The following is a 20,968-nucleotide window of genomic DNA, read 5'->3' as shown; positions in this document are numbered from 1 at the left end:
CGTGTCTAGAGCTAATCTTGCGAACCGCTGGATCAATCGGCACCACAATTCTTCTGCACACTGCCAATAGGTCACATAAATATCCCAAAGAAATTGATTGTTTTGCATGTGTGTGTGTGTGTAATTAATATTTTTTTGAGCGATGCAGCCGCTCTGATGCACAGCGTGTAGGTGTGTTTGAGCACGGAATGTGATGATTTGATTGGCTGATGTATGATGACGTTGTGATCATATCATCATCATGATGAAAGGCCTTGCTCACTTCACATGGGTGTGATTTTTATATATATATATATACTTACATTTTAAAACGAAAGTCAACAAAGACAACTGATGCCATAGATGATGTTACATACTGGCCACATTAAGTCCAAGGTCCTCCGTTTGAGCTACACCATGCCCATGTGGAACCCGAGAGCCACATGATTTGATGTGACTTTCATATTGCTCTCAAAAGACAGTTATTCCGCTGCTATTTTTGGTGTGCGACACGGCACGCAGCCAGTATAAATCAGACATTATTCTATGACTCCAATTCCCCCCCTAATAATAATGATGATGGAATGGCCTATAAGCACTCAATAATGGCCTATTTCTGTGGTTGACCCACAGACAAAGACAAAGGTTGCATCTCCCATCTGCAAGAACTGTAGCAGTTGCCAAGGCAACCATTGGGGCAGTGATGCGGTTGGCAGCAGTGAAAAGCCAAAGAGGTGGTGCTGCCCATTTCTCAGGCTGGTTGTCTGCGACCCTGAAGCTGTCAGTGGAAATTACTGAGCTGTGGTGCTCCTGTCAGCATTTGTTTATGTCCTCTTATTAGGGTCTCAATTTACAGTCGGCAATGCACCTTCCATGTCCGCACAGGGGGCAATAGCCTGGGTCTGCTGGACACATTATTAGACTAATAATAATCCCACTACAAACACTTGGTCACAAAACCCTGTTGATATCAAACATTCGCAGTCCAAAACATCAGCCGGTCAAGGCACTATGGAGACAAGTCTGTTACATTGGAAGACCACCACATAGTATTTGTAGAGGAAACATACAGTACCTTACACAACAAGCTTATTTGTAGAGGAAACATACAGTACCTTACACAACAAGCTTATTTAGTTAACTAGTGACTCTAATGCATTAGGCCAAGAGGGAGTCTTGAATGCACTTAGAGAGGCGGAGGATTGTTAATGGCTTGTTATGAAGATGGATGCTGGTCTCTGTGGGTAAAACCACCATTGTCACCTTAGAATCTGTTGCTATGGCAATGCGTTAAAACCATTTTGACTTATTTTTTTTAATCAATTTACATTTTCAAATCATAATAAGGGTCAAATAGAAAATAACATACAAAATGAGTATTTAACCCCTCCCACCCCCCAGAGTTCCCGCTTTGAAACAGCCACAACCTTGGTATCTTGTACCATTAACAAAAGATCAAATAAAAAATAATAGGTACATACAAATATACATATTCACGGTGAAGCATATATACAGTTTAAAAAAGGTTAAGTATACATAGAAGAAAATAATATTTAAAGAAAATACACAAAAGTAGGTAAATGGGCATTTTGATGAGAAACAAAAGAATGATGATACAACATGCCTGCAGTTATGACATGTTTTTGTAGCTGTGCAATTTTTTTCCTTTTCAGAATCGACTACTTTTGCTAAAAATGTATAGAAATGTACTCAAATGTAACTGAACTTGAAACTACTAACACTACTATATGTTTTCAGACGTCAGAGAGCGAGAGAGAGACAGCAGAAACTGCTCGCTGAATTTGCCTCCAGGCAGAAGAGTTTCATGGAAACGGCTATGGATGTCGGTAAGAGGCTGTCAACATTTTCTCAGTGCCTTCCCTCCATTTGTAACGTGTGGCTTAAGCAAAGTGTTCCACACACTACACTAGTAGTAGTGTCGTGACAGCACTGGAGCCTTCCTGGAAAATTACATTGGGGGGGGGGGGGGGGGGTGTCAGGCAGTGAAGTTAGGGCTACAGATATCTAGTCGTTCAGTGCACAACATTATGATTCTCATTTAATATTCACATTTATTTGGTTTTTATTGACAATTGACTAAATAAAAGCATATGCATTGTATATTTGTAGGCTACATTTTGATAGATGTGATGACAGAATCTGTCATCAAAGTTAGAGTTAATTTCATGCACCTGGCAGTTATGATGGCTGTAAGAGCCATTATGACTTTGACTATGTTAATTGATGATGTCACCACCCTCCTGATCACAGTGGAAAACTGTTTACACCTTTCTGAACGGGCGCGCGTCTGTCACCTCGGAGAGGACTTCTCCCAATGATACGTATTCGTGTCGTGAATGTCTGAGTGTCGACTTCATGGGTCCCCCACCCCGCACAGGGACAGACACTGTAGCATTAAAATAAACAGGCACAGGCCACAGGCGCCCCTGCACTACAGAAGTGGTTGTTTCAAGCTTTTGGCCTTGTGATAACCCATGGTTATGATGTCATGCAGTTTGTTCTCACTTGCAACCATATGAGCGCTTGTAGGACACTTTGTTGGTTGACACAAAACATTTCATGCTGAAATAAAACCATCTCTCTTTTGCCTTTTTCAACTGAGGCAAGGTGACAATGGCCCCCATTCCCACTGCAATGTCTGGGGGCCTGTTAGGAGAAATTGAGAATGATGCTCTTGGGGGGGGGTTGTGCTGGGCGCTGGCTGGGAGCACACAGGATCAAAGCACTAATAGTTGGCCGGACTCCCAGGGCCCACCCTGACACGGCATGTTTAGAGAATGAATAATGGTGGCTGTGATCATCAGACGGAGCTCTTGGGCATCGGCTGCATTCAGACCCACATCTGCAGTGCCTCCCGCTAAGCAGCGAGGTCTACTGCACTCCCTCCAGCTCACTGCTGGTGGCTCTGCATCACCTTCACTGCTGGGTAGACTTTAAACTGGGACAGGAACATGCAGATTTAGGTCAAGTGACGGCAACGATGCCTCATAAATATCTCTGATTTCTTCCCTGCAGATCTTGTATCCTTACTGTATGCTTTTAGGGGGAATGGAACACAATATAAATGTTTTAAAATAAATCCCAGTGTTCTGTCCTGTCGTCGGTGATACCGACTGACTTTTTTTTTTATTGGATTAGTAGGAGTTTATATTTTATTAGTATGAAATATTGCCTTCAGTGCCTTGGCTATTCATTTTTATTTTGCTGAATGTAAATATTTGTTTTTGAAAAAGGTGGTATGGTGGGACAGCCCAGAACATTAATTGTTCAAACTAATCTTTCCGACAGCACCATGTAGAGTATAAAACTAAAGCGAACATAACCCTCTACATCCAACGGCATGGTTGTCGTTGGATATAGAGGCTTATGTGTTTTTGCTCTGATTAATGCTCATTGCTAACTTATTAGAATTGATACCTCTTTATTGGAGTTTCTCTGTCAGATAACAGATGTTTTGGCTGATTGGTCATTTGTGACTTGTACTTTGGTAGTGTTCTGTGGAATGTTATGAATAGAATGTTATTCACACTTACTTAATGGAGTATTCCACCCAAACATGACTTATTTTACATCAAAATCAATCATCAAATTATTTGCTTAGGAATGCAATATAATCAAGAGAATTTCCATGAATTCAAGACTTCATGGGTGTGTAAAGGGGTAAACTATTCCTTAAGGGATATTACAGAGAATGAAAAAGAAGCATACAAGCCATCTACTTCTATGGACATGATGCATTATGGGTTTATTCACAGACCTATGTTCTAGGAAATGGGGTAGCTGCATAGAGCAGCATCACCTGTGTCCTTGTATATTACCTTGCTGTGTGGGTGTGCGCACGTGGACGTTTATGCGCATGCTTGCACTCACAGGGGTTGGCTATGTGTGCTAGGATGTCCTGAGGCTCTCACGTTGACATCTAATGCAAACACTTTCCATTTCCCGAGGAACACGACAACCTCTCCTGAGATCACATTCCTCCAAAAAGCAATAAATCAATTTCCAACCCGAGTTGACATTTCTCCACAATATTTACTGATCGAATTGAACACAGTCCTTAACATTTAAAACTAATTTCACATCCGTAATTAATCTGCTGTGTTTATTTGTTATGCCAATCACAGTTGCGTTTGTAGCCAGTATTGATATTTAGCATTTGCACAGTCCACTGATCCTATGCTTTCATTCATCAAAGCACATCAAGTGATTTTCATTTCTCTGTTCAGTAGTGCTGACCTGAAACCAGTGCACTTGCACAAATGGCAAGAACTTTGTTAATTTTGATAAACCAAAACCTTTTTTTCCCTTTCTTTTTAGTGAAGTAAAGATACTTGTCCTTGAAATTGCATGAAAGCATCCTTGTCAGAAGACATTTGGTGGAATTCATTATTGATTTATTGTGTAAACCAGAAAGGAAATTTGTAGCTACAGAGAACATAATATTTGCCCCTAAAAAGAACTGCGGTTTGCAGTGCCTGGTGTCCATAATGATGGTTTGTTAGGCAGGCTTAAACACTAAGCTTAAAGGAAATCTTTCACAGCACATTACCTCCCATTGTTTTTGTTTTTCACACACTGCTGGCTTTGCTCATCCCCACTGATTGTTTTCCCCCCCTATCTACTAATCTGATCATGGCATAGAAAATCAAATCAGAACATTTCTCATTTTTATTGGTTCTTATATTTTTGTATTTGCAAGAATGATTTGATTTCTTTCTGTGAATGTGCTGAGTTATTGTGATTGTTTTTTTTTTGTTTTTTTTGTGGCAGAATCTCCAGACACAGAAGCGGCCATGGACCTGGGAGGGTCTGAGGTGATGGAGTCTGAAGTCCTTTATGACTGTGTGATTTGTGGCCAGAGTGGACCCTCCACTGAAGACAGGCCCATTGGACTGGTGGTTCTACTCCAGGCATCTTCAGGTACTGCATCACCCAGCATCCAACACCATTCCTGCACCTAATGAATGGCCTATACTGTACTGCTGTTGTTTCACCATACTGCTGATTTGTAGTTCAATTTAAACGGCCTGCAAATGAAATTGCACAATGGTGATGGTGTATTTCACCAACATTAGAATCTACTCGATCTACCCTATCACAAGCCTTTTAAACCAAACCCCGTTGTTCATGGAAGCTTAGAATCCCCATATTGGAAACTTCATTTTAATAGGGAGGTTAGCTGTTGTTTTAATTGGCTCATTTATCATCCATGTTGATCCCTGCTCGCTTGTATGTGAGCCTGTCTCTGTTAACCGGTGATTTCCGTGCCATCTTTGTGGACAGAGGAGGATCGTTCACTGTCATGAAAATAAACGATGTGTTTGACTAGTAATTAGTCACGTTTTATAATGCGGTTTTCGCGACACACTGCCCTGAAGGTCAAGCACCTTTTTTCACATTACAACCATCAGAAAACGTACTGTATGTGGACCCTGCATTTGAATTATTTTGATAGCACACAATTACACTGTCCTCACAAACTATTTTTTTTTCTGTTGACTAATTTCACTGCCACAGCTGTCATTGCTGTATGTGATTTATCAGTCATTATTTTGCATCAGGCTGTGAAAAGGGGAAACCTCTATTTGATCGCTGGCAGTTATTAACACAGCATACAGTATGTTCTTTTGCTGCTGCGCATTCTCCGTCCTTGATCGCCATCCTTGATTGTTTTATGTAGATATTATACTAGTCCACCATAAATGGTACATTCAGAATATTTCACAACAATACATTTAGATCTGGTTCATTGCTGTATTTCGCTGCAAGGTTTTTCTGGTTTGTCTTTCAGTGCTGGGCTACCGATGCAGAAGCCAGGAGGGTAAGAAGCTACCGACTTGTGACGAGGAACAGGTCTATCCGGCAGACACGTGTGGAGCAGCTCATGATGTCAGGCTTATGATCATGCAGAACCTCTTCAAGGATGTAGGTGGTGGAGGAGTTGTACTTAACTATAGAATAATCCAATGATTCAGCACCTTTGTTGGCAGACTATCTTATCGTCTACCCTTATCTTGGCACACTGCTCAACGTCGAACTGTCGGAAACTTTAACACAAAGGATGCGAGATGGCTTCACCTCCATCTCTTTATCAGGCCAAAATTGGTTTGGAGAATGTTGCAGTTCGGTCTGGACATTTGGCTACTACTCTGACCAAACTGTCCTCTCCGCTAGCTGATGTATAACAAAACTAAAACACACAATACTTGCAGCATGGACAGAACATTGTACACTAGGGGTGTAACAATGCAGTAACTGCATTGAACAATTTCAACAGTCAAAGTATATCCATCTAAATAGCAACGTATTGTTTGACTTTGTATGGTATTGTTTTGGTATGAGCGTACTCTTTCTGATCATATGGTGGTGTTCTGTCTATTTTTCAGAGCTCTTGTTTGCAGTCTGTGTCCATAGGCTGGGATGGAGGCGTCTATGTTCAGACCTGTGGACATACCCTTCATATAGATTGCCACAAGTCCTACATGGAATCTTTGAGGGTAGGGGAGATACAATGTTGAATGTCTGTAATATCACTGGTTCCCAAACAGTGGGTCGGGATCCATTTGTGGTCGCGGACACATTTTTGAATTCCTAATTGTATTTAATTAGTATAGTATATTATTTCAAAACATTTAAAAAAAACATTTTCATTAATTGTCTCCATCATGCCGAAGGCATGGGGAGTAAACAGAGTTTTGCACTTCCGTCCGTGACTCCATGTGTGTGTCCGTCTGTGTATGTGTCCGTCTGTCTGCGTACAGCTAATCTTCGGCACTGTTGGCATACAGGGAGTGTGTGTGTACAGTTTGGAATAGACCGGGCCAAGACGAACATCTGCCCCAAATTCTCCACAAATGCCTGTTATAGCGCCACCATGAGGCCGATTTCTGCAAAACACATTTCTTTATATTACCATTTTATCCATACATCACCCAAATCGGTCTACACTATCTCTATAGTCGTGATCAACACAGATCTGTTAAATTTTTCATATTCCATCAAGATTTCCTTCCATAGTTCGCATGATTGGCCCGTTTTGACGAAACTGCCTGAAATCATGAACATAATGTCTGATTTCCGTGACATTATGCACACACATTCCCACTAGGCTGAAATGCTACTTTAAAAAAACAGCCTCATGGTGGCGCTATAACGGGCCAATTCAGGTCCTTACCTAAAACTGCACCCGAGCTGCACCTACAACTTTGTAGGTGCACTCCCTAGAGGCCAAGGACATTTTGCACAACTACTGGTTATAGCGCCACCATGAGGCAGATTTTGGCAAAACGCATAACTTGTACACATTTTATCCATACATCACATAATTCGGTATACACTATCCCCATAGTCATGTGATCAACACAGATCTGTTATATTTTTAATATATTACGCCTACACATTTTGTCCAAACATCACAAATGCTATTACCCTGGTGGAGACCTGTGCCCTGAGGGGCACTTTTTCTAGTTGGAAAAAAAGGAAAGAAAAATCACTGAATTTAGTTTTTCAGTAATTTCATGAAGAAATCAGAAGGAAAAAATCAAAGAAATTCCATAAATTAGACAATGGATGTTTAAGAAGTAGTGAAAAGGTTTGGGAACCACTGTGTTATATCATAGCATGCTGTTTCTTGAGAATTTCATCTATCTATATAAAGTTCCTGCACACCACCACAGAGACTCAAAAGGAGTTCAAAAAGGTGTTCCAATGAACACAATTGCCTGTATTCACGGGAGCTGCTCTTTCTCTCCAGAATGACCAGGTTCTGCAGGGCTTTTCAGTTGACAAGGGTGAATTCACCTGCCCACTGTGTCGGCAGTTCGCTAATAGCGTGCTTCCTTGTCGCCCCGGGTGCGGCGTCGAGGCAGGTACCTGGCACGTGCCTACCAGCAAGAAGGCGTGTGTGCTGGTGAAGGAAGTGGAAGATCTTCAGTTACAGCTGGGTCTTTTCCCAGTAAGTATAATTTTACACTTTGAATCCCAGCATAGCCCTGCAGCGTAGCCTATCTACCTCCCCATTATATTTTGCCATAACAAAAGCTCATCTTCCTGGGGTCCGACACTGAAACATTTGTTTGTCCTTGTCCTTGTTCATATCAACATTTGAAGCGAAAATTTGTGGGTTCTCAAAATGCATTTTCTGTTCAAACACAAAGATTTATGTAATACATTTGTGCACAGTATGAACACAGGGTGATATATTGGCCTCCAGTTGAATACCCCTGCGCTATGCCCACCCACTCTTCCCTGATGCAGTGACAATACTGAAGAAAGAGGATTTTCTTTTAAATAAATTAAAGGGGGGAGAGAAGAAAAGAGGTGTGTGTGTGTGTGTGTGTGTGTGTGTGTGTGTGTGTGTGTGTGTGTGTGTGTGTGTGTGTGTGTGTGTGTGTGTGTGTGTGTGTGTGTGTGTGTGTGTGTGTGTGTGTGTGTGTGTGTGTGTGTGTGTGTGTGTGTGTGTGTGTGTGTGTGTGTGTGTGTGTGTGTGTGTGTGTGTGTGTGTGTGTACACGACGTACGTACAATGCATAGGCCTATGCATTCCCTAGTTCAAATATCGCTCATCTCTGGAACTACCGTTAACTTTTTCTTAAAAGTGAATTTTGTGTTCATATTAGTTATGTAATTGCAATTAGGCAACGTTTTCCATCCTATACAGCTCTATAGATTTGTTCTTTGTCTAGGTGCTACCAGATAACCTGAACTGGCTTGTCTAGTCATAGGGAAAACAAATGTGCCCATCCCTATTATTTTGTGGTTCATGGCAAGCCATAGAAAAGTTTGGCAACCCCTGTCTTGGGCAAAGGAGATGCTAAGCCCGTGAATGAAATGTATCCTTTTCACCCCTAGACGGAGTCCAACTTGAGTAAGGAGATGGAATTAATCATTAAAGACATCAAGAACGCCACCCAGAAGAAATACATGGACTATGGGAAGAACCCTGGCTCTCCTGACAATGATTTCCTCTTCATATACTCTGTGGCAAGGTGAGAGAGCACAACCTCCTTCCATAGATCCTAATTCACATAGACATAACCTCTTATTCCTAGAGATAAGCAACAATTCAGGGTAGAGATGCTCAGATCGATCGGACAAGCAATCTGGATGCTTGTGTATCATCTGATCGATGATACACTGTGGTATGGAGAAGTATAAATCAGGTCTCTGCTGATGAATGATATTTAGCAGTAATAATTTTCGGGTGGCTCTTAAAAGAGCTGTTTTGGGTATTTTTCCTGGATAAAATGCATTGAACCAAATACTCTCTCGGTTAAATTAGCATTGGTAAATTGGCGCCAGAGCGTTCTAGACCTCAGAGGTAGTCGGCAGGTACAAGGTAATATGGATGATTCACATCCTCGTGTTTATATTACCGCTAGATGTAATTTGTCCTTTGTCAGTTTTAGAAAAAAAAACAAAGTTTGTAAATGCTGCAAAGTCTGAACCAATAAGCTTCACTCACTGCACAATGCCAGCAGCCAGGCTGCAGATGACTAGCAATGCGCAAATCAGTGTGACAGGCCCTGCAAATCACCCTTGTTATTACTACTTAATTGGCATGCATTTGCTTATTTTGCTTGTTAAAAGCAAGACATTACACTAATATGGTGCAAAATAGAAATGTCTGTGTCCAATCCACTTTATTTATAGAGCAAAAACAACAGCATTGAACCAAAGTGCTGTACACTTGGTCACCAAATATAAAATGTACTAAGAGAAAAACTATAAACAATAGACAGCGGGGGGGGGGGGGGGGGGGGGGCAGAGGGTGTGACACATACACATTGCCTAAAGGAAACGGCAACTCTCAGTCTGAATCATCGAAAGCCAAGGAGTACAAGTGACATTTTGCAATGTCAGGCCACCCTGTAGTGCACTATAGCCATAAAGAAGAGAGACTGTCTATCCTTCACAACTGTAGCAAGAGCTGTTAGTTTTGTTATTTGTATGCAATTTATTTAATTCACCATGAGCTTTGAATTGGTGATTAAACCATGTACGAGGTGTCCTGACATACAATCTTTAATGTATATCTGTCCGAAGATTTGTAACGACTACTTTCTGTGGTCCTAGAATTTGTTTGTGGGACAGGCACACATGGTGAACTGCAACCTTTATGTACCTGATTTATTCTAATTCACACAGTCTTGCTTCCCTCTGAGGCTCTTAAGAAAATTCTATGTCTAACCTTTGACTCCAAGTTATGCGAGTATGTGGGAGATCTCTGAGTCCAAGTCCTGAGCAGAGATTTGAGCAGAGATTTGAGCAGTGATATGGTCACAAATGGGTTATCTGTGGGTGAAGGTCTGTGGCTACTGACCTCTATGCCTGCTCTCCTCAGACAGGGAGGTCCTTCCAACTGTGTGTGTGTGTGTGTGTGTGTGTGTGTGTGTGTGTGTGTGTGTGTGTGTGTGTGTGTGTGTGTGTGTGTGTGTGTGTGTGTGTGTGTGTGTGTGTGTGTGTGTGTGTGTGTGTGTGTGTGTGTGTGTGTGTGTGTGTGTGTGTGTGTGTGTGTGTGTGTGTGTGTGTGTGTGTGTGTGTGTGTGTGTGTGTGTGTGTGTGTGTGTGAGAGACACGTGTGTATATGCGCACGGCCACACATACACACACACGGACGGACGGGGCCAGTGGACTAAACGCTTGTCTGCTCTTCTCTCTTTTGTTTTAATGCCAGTTCCCTAGCCTGAATTACAATTACTGTTCAGAAAGAACGGTGTATTCTCCTCAGAGTTTAGTTGTAGTCTTATTTCATTACATTTGTTATAGTTGTAGTCTTATTTTGTCATTTGTGAAAGTTCTTTTTATTTTATATTTTATTTATGTAGGTGCCCCTGAAAAGGGATTGGAACCCAACTAGATACATTGTACCTGCATGCATGCAATGTATAGGGCATTACGTGGCATTTTCTAAAAGCTCGATTGTCTTCATTCATACCTCTCTAACCTCTCTAATTATTCTGCTGTTTTGGGACCCAAGGTGTTGTGGGGAAAAAAATCTTTCTAAGTGGCATTAGCAGCTTTGTCAATTTAGTCTGCAGTAAAATGCTATTGACTCCAATTCTACAGCCTTCACATAAGCCCTTTTTATTAGGTCTGACTGTGTATAGATTTATTCCACACCCTCTGACTGATGGGCTCCTTTTGGAATGAGTGGTTTTTCACTGCTTGCTTGATGCTTAGTTTTTTCAATTTCAATTTTCAATTCAAAGGAGCTTTATTGGCCATGAGAATACGTTTGCATTGCCAAAGCAAGTGTCAAAATACAATAAAAACAGTTGTCACTTTGGGACAAATAGCAGCATTTCTTCTCAAGACTACTTAGTTAAATCTGATGGGTTTTTTGTGTAGTATTTAAAATGTGTTTAATGGTAGCAGCTCTGTTTACATGTGCAGTACTTGGTACAGATAGTAGTCCTTAGGGTGGTTGTATTCCATTGGATTGGCTAACCTTCTTTTGTCACAACAGTTAATTCACAAAACTTGCTGCTGTGTTTGCACATGTGTTGTATTTCTCCCAATTGGTATGGGAGTTTTTTGTCGGTCATAGTTTCAAACTCTCATTGGGTGTGTATAATCTGTGGGAAGTATGTGTCTCTGATGTATTGGTATAGTGGGCAGGTGGTTTGGGTGTAGCTCTGTTTCCATCACATTTTGTGTGCAGTGGGTGCATAGTCTGTCTTCCCTTGGTGGCGGCCTTTCTCTATTGCAACTTTTTGCAAGGCTGTGTTTGTTCACCGAGTCTGTACTTGGTCAATGTTTTCCTAAGTTTTGGGTCGTTTACCATGCTCAGGTATTCAGCCAATGTATATTCTCTTTTTAGTGATAGATAGCATTCAATTTTGCTTAGGTTTTGGTTAGTCTCTTTCCAGTATGTTTTGTTTTCTTATAATCTGGTTAGGTCCAATGGGTTTTCCGTCTGGTTGTGCTTGCGTTTGTGCATATAGTTTCTGGACCAGCTGAATAAAGGACTCTCTGTAGGTTTTCTCTATGATTGAGGGCTATGTTATGGGTTGCTTTTTTTTTGGTGGTTATGAAATGTAAGTGCTCTTCTTTATTTTGATGAGTGGGTATCGCTCTAATTCTGCCCTGCAAGCATTGTTTGTTGTTTTCCGTTGGGTGCAGAGGATGCATTTGCTGAGTTCTGTGCAAATGTAATGTTTTAAAAAACAATCTTTATCCGTGTGATTGTAAAACATTGGTTGGTTGAGTGGAACCCTTATTTGAATTTTGCTCCATTTGTATATTCCAATCAGCTGGTCATAGGTCTAAGAAATGTCTGCCGTGCACCCTGGTTTTAACTATAGAGTTATATATAATGGAGATGTCACTGGATTTCTCCTCCCATCCACTTGCATTGAGTTGCTCACCCAGTGCATGAGGTGTTTTCACCCCTTCTTCCGGGTTGGAAGAGAGTGCATTCTGGGTTGGAATTGGGCCATGCGTGAATGTGCCGGGCCGAAAACATGAATGAGCACCGTGCGTGTGCGTGCGAGTCATGCACGCCATGTAGTCTGCATGGCCCGCGTTCACATATGGCCCGCGTTCACGTATGGCCCAGTGCCGCTCAAAGCTGCAATACCACTTTCGGCCACCATATATTTTTCGCTTCAATGCTTCCTCTCGGTGACGTCTCTATTATATATATATATATACTCTAAGGTATTAACACGCCCATTCCTAAACCTCTGCCCTTGCTAGACCTCACCCCTCCCGACCTTTGCACTGCAAAATGCGGTAGTCCCCTCACCCTCCACCCTGTTGAGATGGATCCCCCGAGTGTGTCTGCGGTGCCTGTTGGCTCTCTGAAGTTCAATGAACAGTGCAAATTGCCCGAGGAGTGGAAAATTCCTCAGTCACAGGGGTGCTCTTATCAGCAGAAGCCAGATGGAGCTTCACCGTGGCAACATTATCTATGTGAAATTGCTTTTTCTCCCAGGAAACCCAAGGATTTGCCCCCACCTTTCCTGGAACCATACAAGAAATGGCCAGCGGCAGGATAAAAACACAAGAGTCCTGTCTAATTTTAGCAATACCTATCAGTTTTCACCATCAATGTATTCTGTTGAAGTCTTAAGTACTTTATTTTTTCACTGTTTCTGGAGTGAAGCGTTTGGATATGCATGGAAAATGCACAGTGGGGAATGTGTATGGGAGCACGGTACAGCTTTATGCTAATGGTTCAGCTTGTACAAGGGCAGAGTCTCAGAAAGCTGCCATTTATTTGATACATAATTGCTGCAGCCAAACAGCCACATTTAATGGTAAATGGCTTGGCTACATCTTTCATCTTCTCCTATTAAAATTTGTGAAAGTTGCAGTCAGCATACCTAACCAAAAGCTAAATTTGATGATACTGTACTCTTGCCTCAGTGAATTTGTGATGCTAACGGCCTGTTAATGACAGTGGCTCACTCTGTCTCTTCACAGGACCAACCTGGAGTTGGAGCTGTTGCACAGAGGAGGAAACCTGTGTTCTGGAGGTGCCAGTGCAGCAGCAAAGCGCTCCTGTCTCAGTGAGTAGTTATTATACCGCCCTGTGTTTCATACATCACTGACAACCTCTCTCATGAATCCTATCAATTGGATGTACAGGCCTACTGTCTCACGCTATATGTAGCTCTGCATGACAGATTGTTTGTGTATGTCCTCATCCTTGTATAAAATCCTTCTAGGCTTGATTTTAAAACATCAATGGCACACATTTTATAGTTGCCTTATATTTGATGTATATTTGTGTATGATCTAATAGAGGGACATAAGCAAATAGCTTTACATTTCTGAATCTCATCATAATTGTAAGTAGCCCGCAATCACTGTGCAATGGTCAAAGCACTAGCACCTGGACAATAAAATAAAAAGAGATGCCTTTTCCCACAGAATATCCTTCTAAAATGAAAAAGGAATTGAAATGTGCATGAAGTAGCAATCTTCTTTTTTTTTTTTAGATCCGACTTAGTTTGGCACCATAACCTTAAACCAGGGATGCCTGATCTGTTGTGCTGTCTTATTGTTCATTCCCTTGTGAGATTAACACTCTTTGCTGCAACAGTATGTTACATCTGCTTCAGAACTGATGATGTTGACTTGCGGGTTACTGTGGGATGCTGGGTCTCATCGGCCTAGGTGTAATGAAGTATCTTGAGTTGAGATTGAAGCTGCTGGTCCATGTAACTGTTGAGCCATTTGTAAAAGGTGTCGATTAGCGGTGGCAGGTGAGCTGTTGGGAATGTTGGCAGTCGGGGTAAATGAAGCAGACAAATGGGTCAAGTGATGTTTTAGTTGATTGTGTGGTAACTTGCTAGGGCGTTCGTCCGTAAGTGTGTGTTGGGTGAGGGGGAAGGAGCGTGATCACACAACCTTGAGATGCCACTTTACCAGAAGACATGGCCAAAGTGACATTATGCCTTTCTGTCTGTCAAAGTTTCATGTTGTTGTTCTGATCCTCTATGCACTATGGTCAAAAGTGGAAAGATGTATTGATGTGATCGTATTGCTCTATAGGCATCAAAGGCATCATTTTAAATACTGGACAAAATCTTCCGATTTAGTCCAAGACAAGTACTGTAAATGTATGGGTAATGTGTAGAATCTGGCTTTGTGGTCAAATGAGCACAACCCATTTTCTCTTTGTTTAATTAGTCTGTTTAGTGGTGATAAATTAAATGTATTGGCTGGTGCTGTGAAATGGCCTGTCATCCTTGAGTGTCTAAAAAGCGATTTCACACACTGGAGGTATGCCATTTTCTGAGCCACATTAACTGTGTAGCCATGCTGCCGGCTAAATTTACTCAGTTGCAGTACATTAGTGTTAGCTCCACACAGAAGATGGAGAATGGAAGGGATAAACGGCAGACATGCACTAACTACCGGGAGGGGGGGGGGGTGTCGAAAGCCCATGTCCCACTAGGCACTGCTGTCATTCTAGTTGATGAGGATGTCATGGACCACAGAGGGGAGCTGTCTGGCAATCCCTTGAATTAGCTTAAATCCACCGCGAAGAGCCTACCCTTCAAATAGCTTGCCTTTAGTTTCTTCTACAGCGTTAAATTAGTCTAGGTGCTGTGTTGCTGCATCCAGCCATAAAGCCAAATATATTCAATAACAGATTTTCAGGAATAAAAATGTGAGGCGTTTCATAAGTAAAGCTTAACCATTTGCTGTTAGCTTGTAAATCAACTATTTTCGCTATTTGTACATGCCAAATATATAGAGCTTAAGAGACAGGAAAAACGGAGAGACAATAGGTGAGTGACCTAAAACAAAAGGTCTGTCCGGCCGGGAATCGAACCGGTAATTGCTGTCAGACATTAGACCCCATGTGGGTTGCCTCGGGTATGATGTGTTTTTGTAGGACAACACAGAAATTACTATACGAAAGTGCACACGCACGCACACACACATTCCCCAAAAACTGCAATATCATTGAAAGATTCATTGCACATAAAAATAAATATTTCAAGCTTTTTTTTAATCTTGATAATTATGACAATCGAATATTTCACAATGTTATGAAATGGCATAAGGCCAAATCCCCCCCAAAATATGTTTAACCCATTTTGACCTGAGATCAGATTCTAAAAATGTCTTCTACATCCTGACAGTTTTCTGAAAAAGCTATGTTTCTATGTCAGTCGTTCTTCGATTTTTCGAAAATAGCAGACCTACAAGCTTGTAGCGCACCACTCTGTGGCGCGCTATGAGCTTGAGCTACTTTTTCAATAGCTAAAGCATAACATAATGCTAACACCAAAAGGGGTTCCCGCCCAAAATGGGTTAATACAGAAATGTTAACCTTATGAAAAGTATGTTTGTTTATACACTCAATTCTTTGTTGGGGCTCCTTTTACACTAGTGACTTACTGCATCACTGCAGCATGGCATGGAGGTGGTCAGCCCTGTGGCACTGTTCCAGGTGTTAATATGGAAGTCCAGGTTGCACTTGCTTTCGTAGCAGCCTTCAGCTTGTCTGTATTGCTGTTATTGGTGTCTCTCACCTTCCTCTTTACAATACCCCATGGATTCTCTATAGGATTCAGGTCAGGTGAGTTGGCTGCCCAATTGAGCGTGATGTGGTGCCATTCTGTGTTTCCAACTACTCATCTCCCTCATGTAGGACATCAGGCCTGTCCAAGACATGCACTGGAGCAGAACTACTCCTGTCTCTCCATGCTGTGTCCGTCTTCACCTGTGGAGGGCAGTGTTGGTTTAGATATTGGTAGTCCACTCTAACATGTCAATATTGCAGAGCTGGTTATATTGAATGTTCTGCTGCATTACAGCGTCATAACTATGAACCAAAATATGCTTAGTGACGTTACTCATTTGTTGTTTTTATCTGTTGCCGTAAACGTACTATACTGTACTTGTGTGCATGTGTGTCCGCGTGGACGCTTACGAGGTAATGCAAATGGAATGCAATTAGTGCTGTGTTGTTAAATGGAAGTGATTGATTGGTACACAATTCAAGTGCTTTTCACATTCATTGTGAATAGATTTCCTGTTTTGCATGTTTGAAAGCGTGACTGAGCGCTGCTAGCTTGGATTTAGGTCATAATGAGGAAAAAGTAGGTTAATTTGTTTCTGGACTAATGAGATAAGAGAAGGGCACTTCTCCATTTGGGGATATGCTCAACATTCTGTGTCCCTTAAAAAAAACATCATATTCCTTCCCCAACGTATGATACCGTTGCAAATCTATGATGGCAGATCTATAAGCTCTCAGCACGTCCCATCAGTGTCTTGTTGTGAACTTGTATACCTGCTATAATCTGTCGCGCACGGCACTAGAACCGCAGGCTATAAATTGGGTTTTAGATGGCGACATTGTGTTTGTGCCTTCCCCTCACACTTATTTAAGCAACTTGTACCATGACACTTCTGTATTTATATAACGGATCCGTATTTGATGGAGGTGTCTGTACAGTAGAGGCTGTGAAGTGTTCCATCAAAAGTAAACATGTACACCAGAGGGTTGCTCTTCATGTTCCATTAGTTCCACACTGAACAGGTGTGACCTGATCTTGGAGCTGCTTGGGGCTATCGAGCACTACGTATCCATCTGGCCTGGCCTGCTTTTTAACCCGACCAGACTGCTCAGTGAAGGCAGTTCAACTTAGCCACTTCGGCTCGATCAACACTGACTGTTGGATCGGCGTAATGGCCGGCATTCAGGTGAGCAGAGCGAGTTGTCTTGGCTGCTTTAATATTGATGTGTTTTTTGCTTTTGTCTTTCAGATCAGTTGTTCCATGTGCTGGCTATGCACATGCGTCTGTACAGCATCGATTCGGCCTACAACCCTTGGACCAGGCTGACAACCGTCACACAAAGGAGAGAGGAGACGGAGTGAGTGACTTTCCAGCTCAAGTGCCCCCTCCCCTTTAGGAAATCTATTTATAAAGCCCACCTCATGCCTCACAATCTCTCCCCCAAGCAAGCACGTAATCACAGTGCCACTTTCTCTCTCTCTCTCTTCCCTCTCTCTCCCTCCCCACCCACCCCCTTTCCAGTATATCCTTTCTCCCCCTCTCTATAAACGCCACCATTTCCTCCTTGCACAAACCGCTTTGCAGTAACACAAAGAGCAGCTAAAAACAGAAAAGGGGGGACCGCGCACGGTTGCCATAGACACCAATAATTGCCGCATCTGGCAAATTACCGGGCCCTCCACAGAGAGCGAAACGACCCCGTCACAATCAGTGCACTGACAATGACTGCACCGCTTCGGCACTGTTGCAGCACAGCATCGCTGCCCCCAGCTGTCCACCCTGCCATCACAGAAACCTAAACATATTTAATGAAGAGCATAGTTTTAAGCATGTACACATACTGTCTGGCTTAACACCGCACAAAATTACTAGGCCAAAACTGAATCCTTGCTTCTTTTTTTTTTTTGAACTTTGTTTTTATTTCAGTTTAGGCAACTTCACAGAATTAAAAGCATACATTTTTCTTACAACTGCTTTTTTTTCTTTTTTTACACAACCTCAGCTGTTTCATACCTTCACAAAATATATATATATATTATACACTCATACACACAAACAACTTCACATACATTTACAAGTATTCACAATAAAACAAGGAAATAGAATACTACAAGTATTCACCATAAAACAAGGAAATAAGTAGCGAGACAAAAACAACAGAGCGTCGACCACAGTGGGAAGTGAACAAAACTGAGAACAGACATGACTGGAGACAGAGGAAAGAGTATGAGCACATCAGAAGGTCTGGGGAGAAGTGTATTCAGTGAGTCGTTACTCGAGATTCCGAAACCTGCTACTTCATTAGTAGAGGCAGTACAGGACTCCATCTTTTACTAAATATGTTTGGTTGAAGCCTCAGGGCATAAGTAATTTGTTCCATCTGGTAAATGTCCCATACTTTTTCCACCCACATACTGTATGTCGGCGGGGCTGGTTTTAGCCATTTAATTGTAATGCATTTGATGGCCGCTGTAAGCAGCACATGCAATAAATATATTTTGGCTCTACCCTCCAGACCTTCCGGCAACATTCCTAACAACATTACTATGGGATCCTCTGGAATGTTTTGACCAAAAACTTCTTTTAATGCTTCAGATACCTCTCTCCAGAATGGTCTCAATTTGGGGCATGTCCAGAATATATGAGCATGATTCCCAATATGTGCTCCACAGACCCATTTTGGCCACTATTTGAGGCGTCCTGAAAAATCTAGATATTACTTTCCATTTAAATTCTCTCCATGTATTCGAGTTGGTTACCAGGTGCGCTTCACTACATACCTCCCGCCACGTATCCGTCGTTACTTCTATACCTAATTCAGCCTCCCATTTCTCTTTTATATACAGTGTATTATTCGGGCAAAGGTCCAAGAAGACTTGGTAGAATTCCTTGATTACCTTGCCATCACCAAATTCAAATTTGAGCAACAACTCCTCGATAGGAGTGGGTTTCATGGCTCTCTCCCAGTCCTTATGTTTTGTTAGAAAGTCTCTCAGTTGCAGATATCTGAAAAAGTTTGTCCTTGGGAGCCCGAATTCAGTCTGTATTTGTTCGAATGATTTAAGACCTTCCTTATTAACTAATTGGTGTATGCTAGTTAGGCCGAATTTTGTCCAATTCCTGAATCCTACATCCAATCGAGCTGGCATGAACTCCTTCATGTAGCCAATATGTGTTAGCGAGGAGATCTGTTTAGGTAATCCAAAGGAAGTTTTTATTTTTCTCCATATTTTTAAAGTGACTCTAGTCCACTCACTCATTTGGATCTCTTTCAGTGGGGTATCTAGGAAGGGCACAACATGAAGGGGTTGCGAACAAAGGCTTTTTTCAATATTTAACCATCTAGTATCCTCAGTTTCCTGAAGCCAGATTGTTAACGGTTTTAGCTGTGCCGCCCAAAAATAGTGTCTCAGATTTGGGAGTTTCAGTCCTCCATCCTCCTTAGATAGCTGATCCTTGCTTTTTTGAAAGTGGTACCATTGTCAGCCTATGCCACATCCTTTCTTCTCCCTGATAGCACTGTATAACTTTTACACCCGTTACTATTCAAGTGTTCACAGCCGTGCATGAGGTATTCTCAGTGGAGCGATTTGGTGTTTAAAAATACCTTGTTGGGGCTTCCGGTGGCAGCGCTGTCATTGACGCCCCCCAGGCGATCAACCTGCGCAGTTAAAATGGGACAGAGAAATATGTTTTAGCATAGATGACCTAACTGTCTACACATTCTCCTTCACATTGTTTATATGTATTTTATTTCGTTTTTTCAAGTAGTGTGTTTTGACTGTAATATTGTTCAGAACATAGTACTTAGTATTTGTTCCGATTTATACCTTGTACCAGCTTCTGTTGTATACTGTGTGCTGGCTTGAGTCAAAATAATCTTTCCATACAGTCCCCCCCCCCCCCCCTCCAACTTCACAGTGGAATTAACTGGTGAGTGCCTTCGAAATGGAAGGTATTATTCTGTAAGTGCAGTTCCTTTCATTTATAATTCCCTGAGGTCCTTTTAGAGTAGAGTGGAGACTCTAACCTTTTGCTGCTTTGTCAATAGAAAAGACGACATTTAAATGGAGATGGCATTCAGCAACGGTATATTAAAGAAGTGGGTCAGAAGACTTTTTGAAATCCCCCCCCCCCCCCCCCCCCTTAATGGAGAACTTGGCAAAGGCCATGTTGTCATTGTTTAAGCAAATGTATAGTGTTCAGTTAGTAATCAGTGAGGACTTTTGCTCTCTACTCTAATGATTTGCACTGTCAATATTTACTGTATTTATAATGGGCCTATTATTTGTGCGCCTGCTTTTCATCATTTGCATGAACAACATACCATCAGAGGAATAAGAGTGCTGGTCTTCAAATGTCTGTTCCCATCATTTTTGATTACATGTTTGCATTAATCACAACAGGAACTTGGCATTGTTTAACAAATTAACTACTCCTGGTGGAACGTTCCGTCAAAGGGAATCCAACTAGCAACTGCTTCTGGCGTAATGTTCCGTCTATAAGCTTTATTATTGATATCAAACCAGATCGCTGATTTCTTAGTCCTTTCCTTCTTTAGCGATCCTAGACCGGATTGCGCAACCGTGCTGCCGTACACCTCCCATTATACAGGCTGACTAAAAAGCTGAATAACTCTAAATCTACGGAGCTCTCCATGGTTTGGATAAAACGCACGATATTCGGAGGTCTTTGCTTATTATCCGGTGGTCTAGATGGAAACATTGGTGCTTTCTAGAGCAAGGATGGCTTCATTTTAGCTTGCTAGCATTGCCGCTATTTATTTAGCATTAAAGATGGACGCCCAGACAGGATGTCAGTCCAGCGTGTGCTACATTGAAAACGGCTCGGCAGGCTGCGGTTGGCTCTGCGTCCAGCAGGAGGCAGCATATGGGTTAAGATAATAGGTTCCATGATGAGGGGACGTTTTTGAATGGTGAGGTGTTTGTTTCATGCAATGCGCTGCTGAGCCGACATTTCCT

General features: G+C 42.0%; 1 protein-coding gene across 2 annotated transcripts in view; it reads left to right on the top strand.

Annotated features, from left to right (window-relative positions):
• ubr3 (ubiquitin protein ligase E3 component n-recognin 3) overlaps positions 1-20,968 on the top strand; it is a 47,541-nt gene that overhangs the window by 19,097 nt on the left and 7,476 nt on the right. For both annotated transcript variants that reach the window (XM_079517573.1, XM_079517572.1), the window contains 8 exons: positions 1,738-1,826; positions 4,771-4,920; positions 5,792-5,925; positions 6,387-6,497; positions 7,754-7,954; positions 8,850-8,986; positions 13,428-13,513; positions 17,235-17,343. In XM_079517573.1, the coding sequence (XP_079373699.1) occupies positions 1,738-1,826; positions 4,771-4,920; positions 5,792-5,925; positions 6,387-6,497; positions 7,754-7,954; positions 8,850-8,986; positions 13,428-13,513; positions 17,235-17,343 (1,017 nt within the window). The remainder of the gene's footprint in view (positions 1-1,737; positions 1,827-4,770; positions 4,921-5,791; positions 5,926-6,386; positions 6,498-7,753; positions 7,955-8,849; positions 8,987-13,427; positions 13,514-17,234; positions 17,344-20,968) is intronic.

This window comes from Electrona antarctica (genome assembly GCF_951216825.1).
Source record: "Electrona antarctica genome assembly, chromosome: 13".
Lineage (NCBI taxonomy): Eukaryota > Metazoa > Chordata > Actinopteri > Myctophiformes > Myctophidae > Electrona > Electrona antarctica.
Note: the sequence above shows the minus strand (reverse complement) of the source record. Positions and strands in the feature narration are given on the sequence as shown.